This window comes from Vombatus ursinus, unplaced genomic scaffold (assembly GCF_900497805.2).
Source record: "Vombatus ursinus unplaced genomic scaffold, bare-nosed wombat genome assembly UNPS02014909.1, whole genome shotgun sequence".
NCBI classification, from domain to species: Eukaryota; Metazoa; Chordata; class Mammalia; order Diprotodontia; family Vombatidae; genus Vombatus; species Vombatus ursinus.
Window position 1 is genome coordinate 6,309,129 of NW_020954687.1, and position 25,475 is coordinate 6,334,603.

General features: G+C 35.5%; 1 protein-coding gene across 4 annotated transcripts in view; it reads left to right on the forward strand.

Moving 5' to 3' along the window:
* The window catches only part of DENND1B (DENN domain containing 1B), a 390,124-nt gene that overhangs the window by 136,233 nt on the left and 228,416 nt on the right, over positions 1-25,475 (forward strand). For all 4 annotated transcript variants that reach the window (XM_027843462.1, XM_027843459.1, XM_027843461.1 and 1 more), the window contains exons 4-5: positions 7,617-7,666; positions 18,229-18,348. In XM_027843462.1, the coding sequence (XP_027699263.1) occupies positions 7,617-7,666; positions 18,229-18,348 (170 nt within the window). The remainder of the gene's footprint in view (positions 1-7,616; positions 7,667-18,228; positions 18,349-25,475) is intronic.

The following is a 25,475-nucleotide window of genomic DNA, read 5'->3' on the forward strand; positions in this document are numbered from 1 at the left end:
CTCTAAGTGATATGGGTATCCCACAGGATTCTTTGCTGGGCCCTCTTCTCTTCTCCCTCTTTATTGCTTTACTTGATGATCTCATCAGCTCTCATGGATTTGGTTATCATCTCTAGGCTGATGATTTTCCAATCTGCCTTTCTTGCCCTAAGTTCTCTGATGACCTTCAATCTAACATCTCTGTAAGAGATGTCTTTCAGACATTTCAGACTGGACGTAGGAGACATTTAAACTCAGCATGTCCAAAACTGAGCTGCTTATTTTCCCCCTAAATGTCCTTTTCCCTAATTTCTTTATTACTGTTGAGGGCAATGCCCTCAGTCTTGCAACCAACCTAGGTGATATCTTCAACTCTCACCCTTCTTATCCAATCTATTGGCAAAGTCTTTTGATTTTACCTTTGCAATGTCTCTCAAATATGCTCCCTTTTGTCCTCGGACACTGCCATCACTCTGTCATAGGCCCTCATCAAGTCATGTTTGCACTATTGCAATAGCCTGCCAGTAGGTAGGTCCATCCTCCATTTAGCTGCCAGAAATTTTCCTAAAGTGCAGGTCTGACCATGTTACCCCCCCAACCCCCATTCAGTAAACTCCAGTGGTCCCTTTTGCTTCTAGAATGAAATAGAATCAAGATATAAAATTATAAAATCCTCTGGCAATCAAAGCCCTTTATAACTTAGGACCCTCCCATCTTTTTAGTCTTCTTTCATCTTAGAACCTGTCTCTTTGATATAGTGACACTGGTTTCCTTGCTGTTCCTTGAACTAAATACTACATTTCTTTTTTCTGGGTATTTTCTCTGACTGTGTTTGATGCCTGGAATATTCTCCCTCCTCATCTCTGCTGACTGAATTCCCTAGCTTTCTTTAAGGTCCAATTAAAATCCCATATTCTATAGAAATTCTTAATCCTAGTGCCTTCCTACTTTAAAATTCCTATTTATCTTGTATATAGCTTGTTGCATGTGTGTATACATATATATATATATATATATATATATATTTTTGTTTATTGTCCCCTCCCATTAGATTGTGAGTTCCTTGAGGTCAAGGACTGTCTTTTGCCTCTTTTTGTGTCTCCAGTATTTAGTACAGTACCTGGCAAGTGGTAGGCTCTTAATGTTTATGGACTGACTATTGACTAAGTGCTGGGAATACAAATAAAAGCAAAAAGAAGGACAGAAGACTCCTGAAAGAACTTACTTTCTAATGAGGGAAGACAACACATAATAGAGAGATGAAAGGGAGTTAGTTATTGAGAATAATATTGCCCACTTATAAAACATTTTAATGTTTGAAAGTGTTTTATATACATCAAGCAATTATTACAGGTCATTATCTGTATTTCACAGATGAAGAAAGTGAGGCTTGAGAGACTTAAGTGACTTACCACATGGTTACCCAGCCAATAAGTGTCATGGTTGGATTTGTAATTCTGTTTTCAAGACTTTAGGTCCTGTACTCTATCTACTATATTATGCTGATACTATTATTATAAATCAGGTCTTACTTTTTGCTCCTAGTTGTAATGCCTCTCTCATATATATATTCTTTTTATTTTTATCAGTTTTATTTTTGTCTCTTGTTATTACATGAGAGCCATTTCTATATACAACTCAGCTTGTGATTTCAACTCTACCTTGTAGCAAAGCAAAAACAACCAATATTTTGACTGTTTCTGAAATTGTGGTCAATTTTTGGCTATATTTATGAACAGGCAACATTTTGCCTTGAGTCCTCCTCCTCTCTACTAAGGATTTTGTTATCTGTATTCAGAAACCATTATTGGTATTTTTAGTTACTCAGAGTTTGGCTTTCTTTTAGTGATCTTCTCACTTAACATTTGGTACATATATTCTTAAAAAGAGAAACAGGTAATTATTATGATTGCCAGTTATTCCTTTTATAGAAAAGAAAAAGAAATATTTAAATCAGGATGATATAATTTTAGCTCCAGTTTTCCAGTGGATCTATGACTTCAGTTCCCCTCAGCAATACAGATTACAACATTTCCAAGCTGGCTCATCTCCTGTGACTTTTTCATGTTCTCCCAAAGTTCATAGCAGAGGGTCCATTTGATTTTTTTCAGGGCTTTCTGCCCTTTTGGCATTGAGAAGATGCCAAGGGAGGCAGAGACTTTCCATTCCTTATTCTTCCTACTTGATATATGTCGAGCCCGTCTTTTTCCATTGTACATTTATTTCATGACATCCTTTCCCCTGCTTCTTCTGCATAATTCTTTCTTTGAAGTATTTTGCAGTCTCCTCATGACCACCATGCTCCATTTTACCATTTTCACGGTCTTTCCCCATGCCTAGAACTCTCTTTCTCCTCATCTCTACCTCCTGGCTTCCTTCAGGTCTTGGCTATACTCCCACTTTCTGTAAGAAGCCTTTTTTAGTCCCTCTTAATATTAGTGCCTTCATTCTGAGATTATGTCTAATTTGTCCTTTGTATATCTTGTTTGTGCATTGTAGTTTGCATGATGATGTCTTCCCCATTAAACTATGAGCTCCTTGAGAGCAGGAAGTGTTTTTTGCCTTCCTTTGTATCTCTAGCACTTTGCACAGTGCCTGGCACATAGGAGAGCATTTTGTTGTCTTGATTTGTTCTATATTTCTCTGCCATACATCATGAGAAGAATGTTAGTGTTAAAAAGATGTGGCAGAGCAAAGCATGACTCATTTCCCCAAGGCATCCTACCCTACCCTCCTTTTGTTCAAGTAAGGGCATTCAGTTTGTTCAGTTAGGAGAAGCTGAGTTCAAATATGGCTTCAGACACTTAATGTGTGACCCTGGGCAAGTCACTTAACCTTTGTTTGCTTCAGTTTTCTCAACTGTAAGATAGAGATGATAATACTATACCTACTTCCCAAGGTTGTTGTGAGGATCAGATAAGATAATAATTATAAAGCACTTGTCATAATACCTGACATATAGTAAACACTGTATAAATGTTAGGTATTATTTCTTTTTCAGCTTATTGTCTATTTGCCATATTTGTTCATAAAGTGAAGGATTGCGGATATCCCTGTGGATACAGGGTAAAATACTCTATTTAAAGTTTTTTCAGTTGTTGCCCTGGTTATGCTCTCCTACCAAGATTTCTGGAACATTAGTTTTCTGGTTCTCTTTCTACCTGTCTGCTGTTTCTTATTCTTATTTTATGTGAGTAAATTATTTTGAGTAATTATGGATCTCAACTAGGAGGCTTTATAGTGCTCTGGGGCTTGATGAAATTAGTAGTTTTAGTTGCACTTAGGAGAATTTGGAAGACCTCTTCATTTATAGGAAGTTCCTTTTCAACCTGGATTCTGTGTTTCACTCCCTGTAACATTGGAAAATACATGCCATCTTCTATGTCTGGCTTCATATTGATAACGCAGTGGTTATCATACAAGGTTATCTCTCATGTTGTATATTTAAAAAAATTGTTTGACTTTGAAATATGTATGGGAGAATTCTTGTTGGAAGAGTGTTTTTAATGTGACATTTCCTTATGGAATCAAATGCTTTTTTTGTAGCTAATACATAATTAGAACTTTAGGGGTGAGGCAGTTTGTTATAGTAAGACCTGAGTTCAAATCCCATTACTAGTGCTTACTACCTGTGTTTCAGTTTCTTTATCCTATGAAATGAAGTGTAGGAATTTATGGCCTCTGAGGTTTCTTTCAGCTCTCTGTGTCTTATCTATGATCTGTTTTGATCAATATCTTTAATTCAATTATATGGTAATAAAGCTGTGGTCTTTTGTGGATTATCACTTGTTTTCTTCTTCTATCAGTTTTCTTCTAATACCATTATCAAAGATGCCCACCTTCCATTTGTGTAGATTATTCTCATAAAAGTTTTATATAAATGGTTTCCACATAAATGTTGGTAATTCTTTTATTGTTAATAATAATGTTCAAACAAAAGCTTTAAACAAATACTTCTCAAAATAAGAGTTACAAATGATTTACTACCATATGGAAGCATGGTCCAAGTCAGTAATAATAAGAGAAATGAGCTCTGAGGTTTTACTTCACAGCCAGCAAATTGCCAAAGATAACGAAAGGTAAGAAATAGTTAATGTTGGAGAAAGTTACTGAAAGACAGGCACACTAATACATTGTTGGTGGAGCTGTGAATTAGTACAGATACTCTGTAAAGCAATTTGAAATTTTGCAAACAAAATAGCTAATATGTCAATTCCATGTGAATCCCAGATTCCACTCTTGGGCTTATACCCCGAAGAGGTCCTTGACCAAAAAAAACAAAAAGATATACTAATACACCAAAATATTTATAGCAACTTTTTTTTTTGTAGCAGCAAAAATTAGAAACAAAAGTAGATTATGGAGGTAAATTGATGAAGAACCTCTCTGTTATCTATTATGAAATGTATTTGTCGGGGAAGATGATAATGTATACATACATATATATCACACTTTGTCAAGTATCCTTTATGAAATTGTGGAATTATTAGAAAATGTAAAAAAGAATAGTTACAAATTCAATTTTTGACATGTGAATTTTCTTGCTACAATTTTTAGTTCATTCTTTTTGTAAATTTTACTTTAAAATGTCTTCTTGGGTATCAGTGATCTATTAATCATTAAATCTGATGGGCCAAGAAAGTTGAAGACGCAGAAGATACTCTATATGAAGTTTTTTCAATTGTTGCCCTGGATATTCTCTCCTACCAAGATTTCTGGAACATTGGCTTCTTGGTTCTCTTTCTACCTGTCTGTTTTTCCTTAGTCTTATTTTATGTTAATTATGCATCTCTCATGACCTAAGCATGTATGTTCCTATTAACTTTGTTGAAAGCTCTGTTCTTTTTTCCTGTACATTTGCTTATTTGTTGGTTATTTTTTGGTATTATAGGCAGAGAGAACTAGTTTTTGTGTATCCTTAAATTATTACTCCCAGGTTTCTCTCTCCCTTTCCCTCTCCCTCTCGCTCTCCCTCTCCCTCTCTCTCAGTACATTTTGTAGGGAAAAGTTTTTGGTCATTTAGTAAAAAGTGTTTATAAGCTATTGTTCACAATGTTCTGTTCAGCTTTCAATTTTTCTTGATGTTGCTTTTTTCAGCAGGTAGATCATATTTAGTCTTGATTCATAAATTATTTTTTTGTGGAAGAATTGAGATATTTAGGAAAAATAAAATAATCACCAAATGGTTACAAGATTCAGAATAAATAAACCTTATTTATTGTGATTTACATGAACTATTCATCTATAAATAGAAGACTAAAGGGAAAATGGTGCTTGCCAAAGAATACATAGTTTAAAATTATAACTGTAGTTTATGAAAAACCAGCAGCTAGTAGGACGAGAGATTGTTTCAAAGCATATTATATCTAAATGCCAATTTTATGCCTCTGTTAATACTTTCTTATGCATTTGCATATTCTATTTTCAATTAACTATTGCTGCTGAAAAGACATAATCCAAAAAGAAATTTAAATGCCTCATCCCCTGCCTTAAAAAATATTTCAGTTTGAATTGTACCTGTAATTAAGGAAGAAAATTGAGCCCTGGGAGCTAGGTAGGACTTCCAGCTATTGATCTGTGTAAACCCTGCTTACACTGTCAAGGGAGGAACAGTCAACTGCTGAGCTGCTTTGTCACTGACATAAGCTGAGGGAGGATTTTTTTGTCTATACTGTTTATACACCAGTCTATAGACCTGCTGGCTGGTTGAATTTTAAAGAGTGCGGAGGTTTAAAGACTTGTCCCCTGAGGGACGCTCCTGCCAGTTGGGAAGCGAGCTGAGGCTGTTTCGCAGAAGTTATGTGCGTGTGTGTTAGTTGAGACGAAGATAAAAAGGGGGAGGGGTGGGAATTTGAGTAATGAATGGAGAAGCAGTGGAGTTTATTTGAGTTTCAAAACTGTAACACGATGTATGATAATTTGTACATATTTCTATTAAAGTGTAGAATTGTAAACACTCATAGGTTTTTAAAATCTGTATCATAACTTGATTCTGAACACATAAATATTGTATAATGTTCACCACTAGTTACATCTTCCCAATGTGGTAAACGTGATTTTTGTAGTTACTGCATTAAGCAGTCTATAAATAAGAATGATTAGCAAATGAATAATTTTAATTTTCATTTTGCTTAATGTAAGTGGAGGAATAACAAATGATTGAATGAAAGTCTTCTGTGATGTCAATTTATTAATATTTTACTGTATTAGCAATTTTTATGTAAGTCTAATGTTTGTTTTGATTATTTGTTTGATTTGTTTGATTATTTATGCTGTTATATCCATGTTAAAACTGCTAGCAGGGCCTTCTGAGTATTTTTTTTGTCTTTGCCCCTCTCATAAAGGGATTTTCGCAAGCAAGACAGTGTCCCTGCTACAAAGGTAGCATATTGTCTTTTACTTTATCTTATTCTTTCTGTCTTAGTTTAAAGGTATTGATATAATCTCCCAGGTACTAGAATTATAACTTTATAATGGGTCACTTTCTGGTAATATCTTGAAATAGTCTCTTAAACTGCATTTTGTACTTCAAAACACTCTAGTTGATTCTCATTTTTGTGATTTTTCTCAAATGCAGACTTTATTGATAAAGAAGGTGGGAATAGATAACTTTTCAGTATACTGTACACAGGTTTTTTTGCCTTATTGAAACAAATATTAAAAATCGAATACTTTGCTCTAGATTAAATATGTAGTCCTGACAGAATATTTAAAGATATATAGAAGTAGAGATGTTTTTCTGTCTCTGTATTTTATATCCAAAACATGAATTAATTTTAAGTATTTTATTAGGAAATATGGAAATATTCCTCCTTTTTATATTGTCAGATTATTGGTAATTATTTGTATTTTGCTGCATTTGTCTGATGGACTTGTTTTTTCTTATCTTTAATTCTTATTTTTGTAGTTTTCAGCTAATGAGGCTATTTTCTTCATTTTAATGAAAACATTTTAATTTCTGCTAAGCCTCTTAAACAAAAACATACAAGATAGAAATACTGTATTATTTAATTCAATTGTCTTCATTATGATTTCTTTTTTAAGAGTGAGATTTGTAAAGAAACTTAGTTGTTAAGCTGTATCAAGGGGTTAACTATGTAAATGCCTTTTTTTAAACCAGTGGAATATCTTTTTTTAAACATTTGACTGTGAAACATGTAGAGTTGTTATACCTCTCAGTAATTCATTCGGCTGCCAACTTCATTCCCCTTTCTCTGCCTGCATTTTAATTGAAACAACATTTATATTTTTGAGCCAGGATCTGTCAGAAGTCCCTGTGGCTAGTCTGTGGTACAAGTAGCAGCAGACGTGGCTTACCCATATGGTGCGGTGCTTCTTGTAAAATCCATATGGCCTTGTTGAAGGGAATCCCAGCGGGGATGTGAAGGGTGTTAATACCCTTCAGGCCAGGCCTTTCCCTCCTGGGGCTTCCATGGCATTGTCTTTGCAATCTGCCAAAGCACAAACATAATTCCTTTTTAATAATCAATTATTTTAGGCTAGGAATTTGTGCTGTAGTTCTTGGGGGGAAATCTGTACATATATGTTAAATTTTTTTTATGGAAAACACAAAAGAAAATGTTAATTGTAAAATTTGAAAAAGATTGATTAAAATTTGTTTTTATTTGCATTTATAGGAAGTGCTACAGAGTGTGCCAAAGTTCTGTTTCCCTTTTGACATTGAAAGGTACAGTATAATTAATTGAGGTAATTTTAGCTTTATGGTAATATGTCTTAAAAGCTATTTAAAGCATATATTTTCAGTATAAAAACAATTTTTGTTACTATATAGTATTTAGTCAACAAAACTTTTAAATGAAATAATGAGTATTACGGATTAAGGCACTTATTAAACTATCAAAGATTCCTTCTCATCCTCTTCCTTCTCCACAAACCAGTGTGGAAGTGTTAGTTGTCAGTTTTTCCCATTTTCCCCCTTTGTTCTTCTGGAACATATTGTAAACACTAGCAGAAACATTTTAATATGCACTTGATTAAAACCTTAGAATTATGTGTTTTGATACAGATCTATAGATCCTAGTTTCTGTCTCACTTGTGCCTAATTGAAAACACCATCTGTGTAATATAAAGCTTGAAGATAGTTGTCTACTAAGAATAGCTTTATGGTAATAGTGCATTGTACTAGGGGGAAAAAATCTGACAGGTTTGAAAATCTCTTGTTTGTTGTTCACTGAACAAATAGTAGCTGAAGTATTGAATGATTATCAGATTAGAATTTCTTCTGAGCGTCCTATAGTTCCTGATATAAAAATCGGATCATTTGTTAGTTTCTTTGTGATTTACATACATTATTAGCAAGTTCTTCTGAAATCAGCATTATATTTTAGTGAAGTGATGATAGATTGTTAAGATACTTGGGTTTTTAAGATCTGCTGTATTAATGATAAAGCCATATATTATTAGCTTTAAGGGACTGAATGGTTTCTTAAGAAGTTTGAAGGAAAAAATTCTGCTACTGACCAACTAGGTATTCTTTAAGAAATATCATAGAAAAATATAAAGAGAAAAGCCATGAAATGAAGCTATGGAAATTGGATATACAGTGTCTTTAATGAAATTGTTTATATAACTTTTAAAATGCAGACAATAGCATTCCTTAAAATTTGTGGTATTTGCAGTGGTTAAACTTATAGTATACAGGCTTAAATCATTTGGGAGCATCATTGTATCAGTAGTGATTAATTCATTTTTAGAATTCATTTAAGCACTTCAAAACCAAAATTCAAGAGTCATGGGCATTCAGTTTTGAAATATGGAGTCAGGTAAGGTTCTGTTACTGCCCTCCAGTGGCAAGAATGCAGTCAGTAGTGTTTTGTGTGTGTGTGTGTGTGTGTGTGTGTGTGTGTGTGTGTGTGTGTGTATGGGTGTGTGAGAGAGAGAGAAAATATGTTTGTGTGTTACAGATAACACTACACATATATTCATTTATTATATGTGACACAAAAATATAATTTTAGTACAGTCATTTATATTGTCCCTTTGATATAATAAGCATAGCTACTTATTACGCATATAATTATATAATTTATCTTATGCATTAGCTTAAATTGCTTGTAATTAACTTAATTTTCTGTACAAAATGCATTTAATTTATTTTTAGACACCTGGACTTCAGTAGCATAGAAGTAATTCTGTAAATATTTTTAAAAATATGTTGATTACAGTTTCCAGTTGTTGGTTTTAATAAGTTAGATTTTTGCAGGACTTTTTTGTGTGTCAAAAGAAGCAATTATGCTTTTTAAAATTGAAGAGTTTTCTTTTTACAAATCCCAAGATATTAATGAAGAATAAAGCAATATTCCTTTGAACTCTTGGGAAGGCTATTCAGCTAGGAATTGAATATTCCACTGGTGACTGATTAATTAGGACTTGGATGAATTAAATGACTATTGGTACAATGCTTCAAAAATCTCTAAATTGATCAGTGCTGCTACTCCTTTCATAAATGTAAATTATGATACTTCTATGAGAAAAAAAAAATTCCTCTGCTATCCCAAACATTTGAAGAGTCTTTAAAAAAAACAAAACAAACCTAGACTTGTCCTTAGAGAGTAGGCATATAGTATTTCATTAGACCTATGCTCGAATAAAGTTTATTCTGATTCCCCTTTGTGGCATGGAGGTGACCTTGGGTTCTTAAAGCTACTCCATGAAATCTAAAGTTCTCTCGGAGTCCTACTTGATAGAAAGGATTCATGTACCAGCATTGTGATAATTATTGGCGTAATAGTAATTGGAAAATCAGAGTTGTAGAAAAACTAAAAGCCATTTGCTTGGCTTTGTGTTCAGGATAGAAATAGAATTAAAAATAGAAAAAGCAAACAAACAAAAAATAACAAATATAGAAAGCCTTGCAATTGAATAGGAAGAATGCTGAACTTTAAATATTCTTCATAAATGAGAATCGTGCTGTTCATATACCATCAGCAGAACATGTCCTTGACATTGTTATTTTAGTTCCAATATAGTTGTATTGTTTTAAGTCACACTTTCTTCTGATCCAACTCAACAAGCATTTATTAATATCCTAATGTATACAAGGCTCTGATTTGTATGCCATGTGGAAATAGATGGTAGCCAAGGACAATACCACTTTACAGGGAATAGGGGAAGGGAATAAGCATATATATCACCTACACTGTGCTAAGCAGTTTTATAATCTAATCATTTTTCATCTTCACAATAACTCTGAAAGCTAGGTACTGTTTTGTTTTTCAGTCATTTCAGTCATATCCAACTCTTCATGATTCTCTTTGGGGTTTTCTTGGCAACAATGCTGGAGTGGTTTGCTGTTTCCTTCTTCAGCTTATTAGTTGAGGAACTGAGGCAAACAGAGTTAAGTGACTTGACTATGGTCAGACAGCTATTAAGTGTCTGAGGCCAAATTTTAACTTGTTTTTTTCTGACTCTAGGCCCAGCTCTCTTTCCACTGCACCACTAAATGCTTCAATGTTTTTTAGAACATGAACTCCTGGGTAAAAATCTTACAGAGAAAGATGGTGAAAAATAATGTGCCTTATAAAACAGAGGCAAGTTATAGAAGGTAAAATCACTTCTTAAAAAAGCTTAGTGAGATCTAAATAAGAAAAGTCATGCTGAGTGCATTTAAGGATGAAACTGGAATGGGGACAACAAACAGAAAAGAAAGATAGAAAGGAACTGCAAAAATTGTTATGATAAACTCTTTTCACCTTCAAGGAGAGAAGAACTATCACATTTGGAGTCTGACATTGTGGTCCTAGATTTCCTTGTAAAGAAGGTTGAAATGTAATTAAAAAAGAACAAAAAGGGCTGGCTGGGTGGGTGGAGGGAGAGAGAGGTGTTTGTATTTGTATACATAGAGGAGATAATGTGCTGGGGAAAAAAAGTCTTTTTGTGAACATTGAAGAATCAATTCACAACGCATTTGATAGGGGGGTGAGGGGTGGGGAGAAGCAGAATCTTGTACTTATAAATGAGTTGGACCCAGAATTAAATAGGAGCATGAGAGCAGGCTAGTTTGCTTTTGAGAAATTAGAAACCTCCTCTAATGACCAGAGAATTTTCAATTAAACAAAGGCCCATCTTTTTAATAGCTATACTAGTGGTGTTATATAGCTACAATTCACAGAACATTCCATTCCAACTCATGCCCTTATATATTGATACTCCATCAAACACTCTTTACTTCTCATTTCCTTAAATTATTCATTTCCATTGATGTACTCCTTCACTCTACCTCAGCTACATACAAAGGTGGGTCAGATCTGAGTGTTTTACTTTTATGTCATGATCTCTGAAATGTATTTATCTGACCACAATTTTTTATCATCCATTTTTCTTTCTGTTTAATGACCCCTAAACCTATTCATCATCCTTACCTCTTTATCCAGTGTTTCTACCCCTCAGTTCTTTCTTATACCATCACCTCTGCATAGATTACACCCTCCTCCTTTCCCCATCTTGACCTCTTAGTGAACCAGTTCAGCTTTACGCTATCATCTTCTCTTGAGTCCTTTGCCCCCTTATCCTATACTTAATCCTACTCTACCGTGCCCTAGCCACAGATTACTCCTACCATTGGCTGCCTTTACTCCTCTTCACGTGCATCTGATTGAAGTCAGAGAAAATTATTAAAATATACTGATTGCAGGAGTGTGCTAGCAAATGTTTAACAATTAACTCTCCTGAGGGAAAATGTACACCTATACTTTTAAATTTAATCTGTATTATTATTTTTTCTATCACTTTGCCAAGTCTAGACAGTCAATAGAACAATAAATTGGTACTGGACTTGTAGCATTTGCCAATTTCAGAGGAAGAAATGCTCACATTTAACATTCAACTCTTATGAGCCAGTTTGAGTTGACTTTGGAACACCCCTGCCTCCTGGATCCACTACTCATGTATGTACATAATCTCCCCTGGGCCCTCATTGTAGCAATGTAATGTTTTTACACCTCCCACACCAATTCATAATTTTACTCATTGCAATGGTTTTTTTCAGAATTTTCCATCTCTTCTCAAACCTCACATCAAACCTCCACCCCCCCAAGTTTCTCAGTGGAGAAACTTGGTATTTATTACACTAAAAAAAATTGGGAAACTTGATTCTTATCACACTGAAAAAATTCAATGAGATCTACTTTTCTACTCCTCTTCATCTCACATTACTTAGATATATTCCACTCTTGTCTCACGTGAATAAGTAGGCCTTCGTGTTTTCGATGTAAACCCCTCTATAAGCACAAGTAATCTCATTCTGTCCTGTCTACTTCGGCAGATTGACTACTCTTATTTCCTTTCTTTCACTAACCTGCAAGGTCTTCCTGTGTACTAACTGCTTCCTTGCTGCCTACAAACATAAGTCCACGTCTCCTTATCCTTAAAAACTACTCACTTGACTAGTTCATCTCCTCCAGCAATCATCCGATATTTCTACACCCTTTTGTAAGTAAACTTCTCAAAATGATCATTTACAATCAGCTTATACCTTCCTTCTTTTAAAATTCTACAGTCTGATTTCCAGTCTCAGCTTTCAATTAAAATTGTTCTTTCTGAAGTTCCAGTGACTTCTTAATTACCAAATCTAATGATCTTTTTTCAGTCCTCATTCTGCTTGACCTCTCTGTGTCCTTCGACACTATCAGTCACCCTCTTCTTGTTACTCTACTCTCTATGTTTTTGTGGCATTGCTTTTTCTTGGTTCTCCTTCTGTCTATCTGATAGCTCCTGTTCAGTCTTTTTTTCTGGATCTTCACGCAGATCATGACTAATAAATTTGGGTACCCCACAGGGCTCTCTCCTAGGCCCCTTTATTTTCTTCTATTATACTCTCTTGCTTGGTGATTTCATTAATTCCTGTGGATTTAATCATCAGCTTTATGTAGATGATTCTCATATTTGTCCATCTCCTGAACTCCAGTCTCACATCTCTAAATGCCTGTTGAACATCTCAAACATCTTAGAGGGCACTATGGTTGCAGCAGCATCAAAAGACAGAAGCGGGCATACAAAAGATGTTGCAAATGTAGAATTAACAGGACTTGACAACAGATTGGCAGGGGTTGGGAGGGAATGAGAAGTCAAAGACATCTAGGAGTAAAGGCAGCCAATGGTAGGAGTAATCTGTGGCTAGGGCATGGTAGAGTAGGATTAAGTATAGGATAAGGGGGCAGAGGACTCAAGAGAAGATGATAGTATAAAGCTGAACTGGTTCACTAAGAGGTCAAGATGGGGAAAGGAGGAGGGTGTAGTCTATGCAGAGGTGATGGTATAAGAAAGAACTGAGGGGTAGAAACACTGGATAAAGAGGTAAGGATGATGAATAGGTTTAGGGGTCATTAAGCAGAAAGAAAAATGGATGATAAAAAATTGTGGTCAGATAAATACACATAAATACATAGATGTCTTATATTTAACATGTCCAAAACTGAACTTATTATTTTTCCTATTCTTTTCCCTCAGAAAGAAAGAAAAATACCACCCTTCTTCCTAACTTCCCTATTACTATTGAGGGTACCTCTATCTTCCTAGTCACTCACTCAGGTTTGCAACCTAGATGTCTTTGACTTCTCATTGCCTCCCAACCTCTGCCAATCTGTTGTCAAGTCCTGTTAATTCTACATTTGCAACATCTTTTGTATGCCCGCTTCTCTCTTTTGATGCTGCTGCAACCATAAGGCCCTCATGATCTGATGTCAATTCTATTGCAATAATCATTTATTTGGTCTCCCTGTGTTTAGTTTCTCTTCACTATAATTCCATTATACCACATTTGTTGGTGATCATCACATGATTCTACTACAGACCTAATAATTACTCCATCCATTGTAATATGTTATTTGTAGAGGATTCTGGGAAGATGGCAGAGTAGGTCAGAAAATTCTAAGCTCTCCAGATTTCCCCCACAAACAAGACAAAATAGCACCTCAGGGTGAATGTAGAGCAGTAAAAACAAACAAGAATTCGGGCAGAACAGTGCTTCTCCTGGGACAACCGGACAAGATCTGAAGAAAAATCATAGGTCCAGAGTTTGGTCCTTGTGAAGTATAAATCACCTCTAGGCTAGTTCTGTGAAACAGCAAGTGTGAGCCCTGGGGCTAGCTGGGTTGGAAGGTAGCCTGGGCTCCAGCCACAGGAATTTTCACCTCCCAGACAATGTATGGACAGTGTGAGGAGTCAGGCGTCTGAAGGGGGGAGTGGGAAGATTGAGGGAATCTCTGCTGATAAGGGACATCAGGCCCAGCTGTGCTGCCAAGATGTGACTCTGGGCAAAAAGAAACTACCACATTCCTGGTGAGTGCAGGAGCAGTGGGGCATGGATGCCACTGGCTTTGGATACTCACAGGAGGGTAGAATTCTTGTTTTCAGTTCCAGGCCAGAGGGGAGAACTGAAGGAGGATCTGAGGCCAGAAGCACCATCCCCTATACCACAGAACTAGAGGTGATTACAATAATAAGCTGTTGTGAATTAAAAAAAACAAACAAACAACTGAGCAGGTGAAGGAGAAAGAACCCTACTATAGAAAGTTACTATGGGAATAGAAAAGACTTGGATTCATCTTTAGAGGAGTGTACTGAAGCAAAAAAAAGCCTCTTCTACCCCAAAGAGTGATATCAAATGGTCACCTGCCCAAAAAGAATTCATAGAAGAACTTTAAAAAGAGTTTAAAAATCAAATGAGAGAGATTGAGGGAAAATTTTAAAAAAATACGAACAATCCAAGATAAAAAAGAAGATTATGAAAAGAAAGCCAACCAACTAACTGGAAAAGAAGATCCAGAATCTTAAGGAAGAAAACTGCTCATTGAAAATGAGAATTAGACAAGGGAAAGCCAGTGAAGTCATAAGAGGCCAAGAAATAATAAAATATAAAGGGTGAAAAAAATGGAAGAGAATGTGAAACATCTCATAAGAAAAGCAACTTATCTGGAGAACAAATCAAGGAGAGAAAACATAAGAATAATCAAACTACCTGAAAGCTACAGTCAAAAAAAAAAAAGAATCTTGATACAATAATACAGGAAATAATTAATGGAAATTGTCCTGAAGCATTAGAACAAGAGGGGAAAGTAGAAATAGAAAACAATCTACTGATCACCCCTGAAAGAGATCCTATGAGGAAAACCTATGGGAATATCATAGTCAAATTTTGAAAACTCCAGCTCAAGGAGAAAATATTACGAGCAACAAGAAAAAAAAACACAATTCAAATATGGCAGAGGTACAGTTAGAATCACACAAAATCTAGCAGCAAGGACACTAAAAGGTCACAAGACTTGGAACAATATATATTGAAGAACAAAAGAACTGGGGTTGCAGTTGCAAATACCATACCCAACAAAGTTATGCATAATCTTGAATGAAAAAAATGGATAGTCAATGAATTGCCAGACTTTCAGGTTTTTGTTGCAAAAAATCCTCAACTCTAAAGAAAATTTGACGTGTAAGATCCAAGAGAAATATAAGGTATACATCAAAGACTACAAGGGACTCAATAAGGACAGACTGTTTACATTTTAAATGAGTAAATATAAAATACAGGTCTAAGATTGTTATTAGTAATTGGGTAGTTTGAAAGAAAGATTGGGGTAGAACTGAGTATGATTTGATTTCAAAAAATAACCACTTAGGAAAAGGTAAAAAGAGTAATTATCTTATACAAATGAGGTGTGAGAGGAAGACTGACAGAGAAATTGGATAGGGGAGGAGGGCTAGTAGTTCTGGAACCCTGCTCTCATTGGGGGTGGGTTAAAGAGAGAACAATACATATATATCTAGAAAGTTATAAAGGTCTTCTAAATTCAGAAAGAAATAAAAGGCTAAGAGGATGGGGGTGGGGAGAGTATAAGGGAGGGATTTTTAGAGGGAACCCTACTCACATCAGATCTGGGTTAAAGAGAAAATAACTTATACATTTAGAAGGGAATAAAAGTCTTACAAATTTATAAAGAAATAAGAGGGAGAGGGAATAGGATATGGGGGAGTATGGAAGGGTGTTTAAGTTAACGGTCATTGGAGAATAAAGGAGGGATCTTTGGAGGGGGTGTAGGTTAAGTAATAGGAGGGCGAGGTAGCAGGTAGAAATAGAATTTATTAGGGAAAAAAAGCAGGGGTAGTAATCATGATCTCAGACAAAGTTAAAGTTAAAATAGATTTAATAGAAAGAGAAAAATAGGGAAACTATACTATATATCAGCCATATTAACCAATAATGTTCTGGACTATTTAAAATAACTAGACAGTGTAAGGTTGGAATATTGCTGTGGTGTAGGAAATGACGAGTTGGTGGACTTAGAAAAATATGGAAAGACTTGGGACTTATGAAGGATGATGTTGTCCACCCTAAGAGAAACAGAGGACAAATAAGTATAATACGGTCTTAAATAGATGAACGTATATGTTTGTATATAAGTATGATTAAAGATACCTAAGTATATGTATGTGTATATAAGTGTATATATGCATATATATATTTGTGTATATATATGTATGTGTATGTATATATGTGTGTATGTATATATATTAACGCTTAATTGCAGCCTTTTTGGGGGGAGGGGAGGATGGGGGAGGAAGTAAAAAGTGCACAGCAGAGAACAAAAGAAAACTTACAAGGAAGCAAAGAAAAGATGGATAGCTCTAAACACAATGCATGGTATTTATTGTATAGACTTTCTTGAAATGGAAGTTTATTGCTGTGTATTTTGAACCCTCTTATGTTCTGCTGTGCACATAGCAATCCTTTTTTATTTAAGTTTCAATAATTTAATAATTAAATGTATAATATGTTTCTTTTTCTTTTCTTATGTATATTTAAGTTCTAGTATTTAAGTTTAAAATAAATCAATTTTAAAATTTGGTATTTGTAGAGAAATTTTAAATATTCTTAATAATAGCAGTTATTGTCAGGATGAAATGTCTCGACTCTATTTTCTAAAAGATTTCCTTTTCATTTCTTTCCAAAGATTTGCTTTTTAAGAAACATTTCATTTTGTGGAATGTATTTATCAATAATCCCAAGATCACAGTCAGCCACAAAAAAAGAAATGAAAAGTCAAATATGTTTATTTTCATTTTCCTAAACAATTTATCAACAACAGTAATAGTATGTGCATGCACACATTTGTAGTGAAATTCCATTAACATCAGTGGATTAATTTTTTTTTTCCTGATTACCACTGCGCATACTTTGTTTTCTTTTTATATGGTAGGTTTCCTTATTTCTTGAAGTATTTTATGTGTGTGTGTGTGTGTGTGTGTGTGTGTGTGTGTGTGTGTGTGTATGTAATATGATGTTGTTCATCCTTTGTTTTCAAAGAGGACGAGGGTTATCATGGGTGATGTCTTGACTTCCATATGAATTGGATTTAATTGAGGCAGAGTTGTACAAAGTTACCAGCCTCATTCTCTCTTCCTGAGTCATCAAAGTCCAGTGCCAAGATAAAAGTTAAGATGATTGGTGATGACCCAGGATGCAGTGGATGACCTTGGCGTCTTTGATGTCTGACCAAGCTCTCAGTATTCCATAGTGTCTGCTTCATCCACCTTCATGGCTTTTGGAACAAATTGTTTTTGCCTACCCATTCCCATGGGGAAAGTCTTCACATGCTTGGGGTAGACATCCCCTAATTCACCAACAGGTTTGAAGCCTGTAGGTTTTAGCCTATCTTCTGAGATGGTTTGCCAGGGTAAGGGCACTGTGCATGCTGCAGCTTCTTAGAGCCACAGCCAACAGGTGAGAGGTGGGTGAAGGTGGACACCAAAGGTGGGTGAATAGCCCTGAAAAGGACTCAGCAAGCCCTCACATTAAAGTGCAAATCCTCCTTAAAATAATGATCAAAGAAAGAATCTAAACATCATCTGCCAAGAAATTATCAAGAAAGATTGCCCTTTCAGAAGATATTCTGGAACCAGAGGGTGAAATAGAAATTGAAAGAATCTACCACACACACTTAACTGAAAGTTAGGTAATTTCATTAACATCTATAGATATTAAAATTTTAGATAAATTAAAATTTTGGATAAATGATTTATATTTAATAAAATCAGGTATACAATAACTGCTATTGTGTTTGCCATAAAATATTCAGTATTTTAAATGTATCAGGTTTTATAATATAGGCAGTATTAAGGAAGAAATATATCCTTAGTTATTAGCTAAAAGAAATCCTCTGTATGTATGGAATTTTTATGGCATCTTTTTCTATATTGTATGACTTAATATTTAATAATCTTACTCTTTTTTAGGGTTTCCCAAAATCAAGTTGGACAACACTTTACTTTTGTGCTAACAGATATCGAAAGTAAACAGAGATTTGGATTTTGTCGTTTAACATCGGGAGGCAAAATTTGCTTATGCATCCTTAGGTGAGTACTTGTAGTAAAGCAGTTATACTACTAGTCAAACTGTTTTTTTTCTGACTTACATTATGTTTGTTTAAACAATTCATAACTATATCTCATTGAGAATTGAAAAACATGGATATGAAACAAAATGTTAGTTTATTTTTTCCCCTGTGTGGAAGTTTGAAATCATTGAAAGAGCAATGAAACTTCATAAATGTAATTTAGCCTCTTTCTTTTCCTCCTATTCAATTCTAGAATCAACTCTATATAGTCTGCATTCAGCTGACTGTCAAATTCTTGACAATATCCATCACCCATTTGGCTTGTTCTATGTGGATAATTAAGCTGAACTCTTGAATTATTATTGATCTCACATAGGAGGCTTTGCATTATCCACAGGAGCCCATGGGAACTCCTCCTCAATTTGTACCTTGTTAAGGCTGTACTCCCTTGATCTTGGTAAACAGCTTTGGAAAGCTTTAGTCTCCCTGTTTTATGCCTTGCTTGATAATGACAATCAAATGTTAACCATGCAAACTTATTTTTGCTCTTATATCCACAAATGAACTATTTGTAATCTTTACAGGTACATGGGAAATATCTGCTTGAGAAAAGTATTTCAGACTTCATTTTACTCTACTTATTCAAATGCTTTTTTCATAGTCCACACAATTTAAACACATTGGGATCTTGTGTCATCTGCTCCTTTCATTCAATTTTATGACTAAAAATGTAGTCTTCTATGGAATGACATTTATAAAAACCTACCTTTTCTCTTCTTATATTTTCACTAGGGATGCCTTATGGAAATCAGTCTTATAAAGTCTATGATGTTGAAAAAGTAAACATATCAAAACAGGAGTTCTATATTCTTGCTCTCTTCTCTTTCATATAGTAATGCAAAGATCCCTGCAGTCATTTAATTCAATATTCATTTCTTTCAGATATCTTGAGAACTTATCCTTCATTGCAGTGCTCCTTATGTTGTATTTCCTCTAGCACAGTCCTCATCAGTGTAGTTTTGGGTTGGTGTAGCTTTTCTTTAGTGTTATTTCCACTTCTGTATGTATCAAATGAGGACTCATTGGTGGAGAAAGCACTTATTTATAAAAATCTTGACAGCTTTTTTCCTTATTTAATTTGTTTATTGTCTGCTTTTCATTTTCATCCTTAAATGTTTTGAGGATGATATGGACCAGTTGGATCACAGTAACTTTTTGTAGATGTACTTTTATTATTATGAAACAGAAGTCTCCAAGAAATCAAACCTGGGTTTTGCAAACCCAGGAATAAAAGGACACATTGTTGGTATAAATAATTTTTAGCCTCTTACCAAAATCACCATTCCTGTGACTTTTTTAACCAAAACATCACTGTCTTACATATATCTCTTTGGTTCAGCTTCCTCTGGCTCCCTTCCCTGTTAGTTCCCTGTCCCTCTAAGATTGCTTTTGGTTTCTGCTTCAGAACCTGCTTCTATCAGGGTTTCTGCTTACTCTCTCCTCAGGGTTGCATCCCAAAGTTTTTTTTTCTCCCCTGTGGGGACTCTTGCTTGAGGAAGTGTCTCAACAAAGTCCCACTCTCACATACTTGTCAATGTGCTATTATTTTGTAGCCCTTAATACCAGAAATGATCTAGGTACCAGAATTCTAGTTATGGCCTTATCAGTCAAAGATAAGTCTTAGATTTGGCAGCTTGCAACTTCAAAATGGTATTATCATCAATTAAAATGAAGAAACCAGTAAGAAAAAGTAGGTTTTGGGGGAAAGATGAAAGGTTTAATTTTATTTATAATGTTTGGAGCATAATCTACCCAGTAGACAGCTGGAATTATAGGTCGTGTGCTTAAGAAATGGTCAGAGTTGCAGTACAGAGAGGAGGATGCTGAGGAGAGAACCTCACAAAATATGAATATTTTTGAGGAAGAGAAAAAAGAATAAAACCCAGGATTTGAGAAAAATAAGTTAGAGAGATGGTAAAAACAATAGAGGTTCTGTGTTGAGCAGTTAGAAAATACAAAAAACATTCTGAGTTACGTAGAGGTGAACAGACTGAAGACTGAGGAAAAAGCCCAGTGGATTCATTAATTAGTATGTTATTAATGACTTTTGAAACAACCATTTTAGAGTAGTGATAGGGAAGGAAACCAGATTGCCAGGCCTTTAGGAGCATATAGATGGTTTCCTCAGTAACCCTGTGAAACTGAGGATCATTAAGTGTAAGCAAAGAGGAAACAAATCTATTGCCTTTTATAACGGTCTATTTAGAGAACCTTAAAATTCAACTACAGTTATTTAAAACAATAACTTTATTAAAGTTGAGGGATATGAAATAAACACAATTTATCAGCTTTGATGATATACAAAAAGAAACATACTAGCATAGTGTTTGGTGAAGCCCAAAACTCCAGCTACTCTATGTCACATTTTGCGTGTCAAATCCTTCACGACTCTGTTAGGAGTTCAGTAGAATAGATCATCATCTAGTCCCTCATGGTTAGTCAATTTATTGATCAAAAATGTTGGCTTTCGTAGATTTTTTTGTCTTTAAAATGTTGTTGTAATTGTAGAATTCTTTCTCCTTGCTCAGCTTACTCCACTTTGCATTAGTTCATATAAGTCTTCCCAAGTTTCTTTGAACTCATCACTTATTTCATTTCTTATGGAAAGCTAAGGATTCTAAAAGACAGGTAAGAAGGCAGTGCATTCTAGATATGGGAAAGTGCTCAGAAACAGGAACTAGAATGTATTTGGACAATAAGTAGTCCAGTTTGACTGGAAGAAAGTTATGTTTAATAATCCTGAAGAGGCAGTTTAGAACAAGGTAGTGAAAGACCTTACATTCCAAAGGGAGGAGTTTGTATTTTATTCTAGAGATTATAGGATTTCACTGAAACTTTTTGAGCAGTAGAATGATGTGGTCAGTCCTTTTCCTTAGCAATATTACTTTGGTAGGTGTATGGAGGATGGATTTGAGAGGGGAGAGACAGAAGGCAGGGATATCAATTAGGATTCCATTGTAATAGTTTAACTTAGAAGTAATGAGAACATGAACTAAAGACCAAATCTAATGGACTCTTACCCAGTCCTCATCCATCTTAACCTTTGCAGCATTTGACAACATTGACTGCCTTCTTGTCCTAGCTACTCTGTCTTTAGGATTTTTATGCCATTGTTCTCTACTGGTTGAACTCTTATTTCTCTGCCTACTTCTCAGTCATTCTCCTTTCTCTTTTGCTGGTCAGTCATCCATGTTACACCCATTAACTCTGGCTACTAAGACTCTGTCCCGAACTCTCTTTTCTTTTCCCTCTACCCTCTTGATGATCTCATCAGTCAGTCAGTCAACAAACATTTATCAAGGATCTACTATGTGTTAAGTACTGTGTTGAATGATGAGAGTTCAAAGAAAGGCAAAAATCATGTCAGCTCTCAAAGAATTCATTCTAATGGAAGAGACAAATATAAACAACTATATACACACATACATACCATACAGACGTGCACACACATACACACATGTATATGTGGTTTTGTTTCCAATACCCATTTCCCGACTATAAATTGTCACTGACTGACCCCCACATACCTGAAACACCCTCCCTCCTAACTCTGCCTCCTAGCTTCCTTGGCTTCCCTTAAATTCCCACCTTTGTCAAGAAGCCTTTTCCAATCCCATTTAATGCTGGTGCCTTCTCAGTTCCACCTCTCACCCCCAGATACTAAGAAAGGAATGGTCAGATAAGTTCAGAGAAAGAAGTATCACTAATAACCTTTGTGAAAGATAGTATCAAAAAGAGGGTTATTGACAGTGTCAGAGACTGCAGAAAAGTCCAGAATAATGAGGATTGAGAAAAGGTCATTAGATTTCACAATTAAGAGGTCATTAGTAACTTTGAAGATAGTACTTTCAATTGAATGAAGGTGGAATTTACACTGCTTTAATAGTATTAAGAAGAGAGTGAGAAAAAAGGAAGTGGAGGCATAAATTATAGATCACTTTTTCCAGTACCAAATGGTTAGAGAAACAGGATGATAGCTAGCAGGGATGAGCAGTTCAAGACAGTATTTGAGGATGAAGGAGACATAGATATTTTTGTAGGCATCAGAGAAGTAGCCAGTAGACAGGGAGAGATTGAACATTAGTGAAACAGTGGGAATGATAAAGCAGGCAATCTATTGGAGGAGCTGGAATGGAATCACATACATGTAGAAGGGCTTTCTTTGACAAGAGAAGGACTGTTTCTTTATGTAAAACAATGGTAAAGGAGATAGTAGGGGAAGACGTTTAAGAGAGGAGAGATGCAGAAGAGGGGAAAAGAGGGAGGAGTTATTGTTGATTGAATTACATTTTTTAAAGTGAAATATGTGTCAGGGTTCTCAGAAAAACCTGGAAAGATTTATATGAACCGATGCTGAGTGAAGTGAGAAGAACTATGAGAACATCGTACCCAGCAATATTGTATGGTGATCAGCTATAAATGACTTAGCTGTCCTCAGCAATACAATGATCCAAGACAGTTTTGAAGGACTCATGATGAAAAATGCTATCCACCTCCAGAGAAAAAACTGATGGAGTCTGAATGCACATAAAAGCATACTTTTTAAAGAGTTATTTATTTTTCTTGTTTTTTTGGTCTGTTTTCCCTCACAGCACGACTAACATGGAAATATGTTATGCATGACTGCACATGTATATATCTATATCAAATTGCTTACATTCTCAATGAAGGAGTGAATTTGGAACTCAAAATTTACAAAAAATAAATGTTAAAATATTTTACATGTAATTGGAAAAAAATATTCAAGCTATTATTCTGTCTCTATTCTCTAGGCTCCTGCTTTTGTGATCCCCCAAGTATTGAGTGCAGTGTTCTTCAAGGATCTCAGCAGCAACTCAGCCAGGAAGCTATAAACTTTCAGTGTGCTCTAAATAGGCTAATCTAGAGCCCAGTCTGATTACTGCCTTTTTTCTTTTCTTTCTTTTTTTAAAATACTTGGCAAGCTCTGAATCATGATTTGTATCCAGGCAGCACAAAAGCAGGTTTGTCTTTGAGGAGAGCTCCATTGGATAATCGTTGGCCCCAGCTCCTGTTAGTTAGCTGGGGGCTTTTTAGGTTTAGAGTGACAGAGGTATTTCCCCTGACCCCTCCACACTCCTTACTCTGTTTTCTTACATGTGGCCTGAATCTATGAGCATTCTGGTATCAGAGTGACAAAACTGTACCACCCCTGCCCCCTTGCCCCATTAGTTCCTTTCCTTTTCACTTGTATATGGGCTGAATTTATGATCTTGGGATGGAAAAATGACCCATGACATTTCTCCTTGGATTTGCTAATCACTACTTGGTCTGGTGCTCTTTTGAGATCTTTATTGAAATTCTTTTGGGAAAGAATTCAGCTGTACTACTTTCTCTTATTCCATTTTCTTTCCTGTATCCTGGCAATAGAAATTCTTCATCTACTTAGTTTCTTTTTATATGGATAGGTAGTCCAAATTATTTTTTGTGATTATGTATCTTCTCTGGGAGTCTTTACAGTGTTTAATTAGCACAGTGTCCTCTGCAAACAGGATCTTCTGGAAGATCTCACTTTCTATAGACAATCCCTTCTTGATTTAGATTCTTTACTCTGTGACGGTGGGACAACTTTGAAGAGAATATTTCACCTATTTGATGATTCATTTCATATTGTTATTCAGAGGATTATTGAACAAGGATATGCCTGTTATATTTTTTAAAGATTGTTGTATAATTTTAACCCATGCATGTTGTTGTTCAGTCATTTTCAGTCATGTCCAGCTCTTCTTGACCCTCTTTGAGGTTTTCTTTGCAAAGGTACTGAAGTGGTTTGCCATTTTATTCTGCATCTCATTTTACAGATGAGGAACTGAGGCAAACAGGGTTAAGTGACTTGCCCAGGGTCACACAACTAGTAAGTGACTGAAACTAGATTTGAACTCAGGAAGATGAGTCTTCAGGCCTGGCCGTCTATCCACTGTGCCACTTAGCTGCCCCCAAGTACCTGTTAAGCACCTGCTATGTGCAGCATGGTGTTAGGTGTTAGGGATGCAGAGAGAAAAAGGAAATAGTTCTTGACCTCCTTATACTCTAGCTTCTGACCTTTTTATTCCACTAAAACTACGCTCCCCAGGTTCACTGAAGATCTCTTAGTTGCCAAATCCAGTGGCCTTTTCTCAGTTTTCATTCTCCTTGACAGCTTTGTAGCCTTTGACACTGTTGATCATTCTCTCCTTGAGAGAATTTTTCTCTTTTCCCTCAGTTTTCAGAACACTACTCTTTCCTGGTTCTCTTCCTACCTATATGACCACTTCTCAGTTTCCTTGCTGGATCCTCTTCTAGATCATGCTCTCTAACTGTAGGTGTCCCTAATAGTAAGTGCCTCAGGGTTTTGTCTAGGGTCCTCTTCTCCATGCTGTTTCACTTGGTAATCTCATCAGCTCCCATGAATTTAACTACCATCTCTTTGCTGATGATTTTCAAATTACCGGTCTTACCTTAAACTTTCTGTTGATCTCCAGCCTCACATCTCCAACTGCATTTTAGACATTTTGAAGTGGATGTCCATTAGAAATCTTAAACTCAGTATGGCCAAAACTGAAGTTCTTTCCCACTAAACTCCACCCCCCCCAATTAATGTAGAAGGTAATACTAACCACAAAAAGAGCTGCTATAAATATTTTTGTACATGTGGGTCTTTTTCCCATTTTTGTGATCTCTTTGGGATATAGCCCTAGAAGTGGTATTGCTGGGTCAAAGGGTATACACATTTATATAGACCTTTGGGCATAGCTCCAAAGTGCTTTCCAAAATGGTTGGATCATTTCACAACTCCACCAACAATGCATTAGTGTTCCAATTTTCCCACATCTTCTCCAACATTTATCATTTTCCTGTTTTATCATATTGGCCAATCTGATAGGTGTGATGTGGTACCTCAGAATTGTTTTGATTTGAATTTCTCTAATCAATAGTGATTTAGAGCATTTTTTACATATGACTGTAGGTGGTTTTCATTTCTTCATCTGAGAACTGCCTGTTCATGTCCTTTGACCATTTATCATTTGGAGAATATGCTTCCTTCTTTTCTCTGACATTGGTACCAATCTAATGCAGGCCTTTATCACA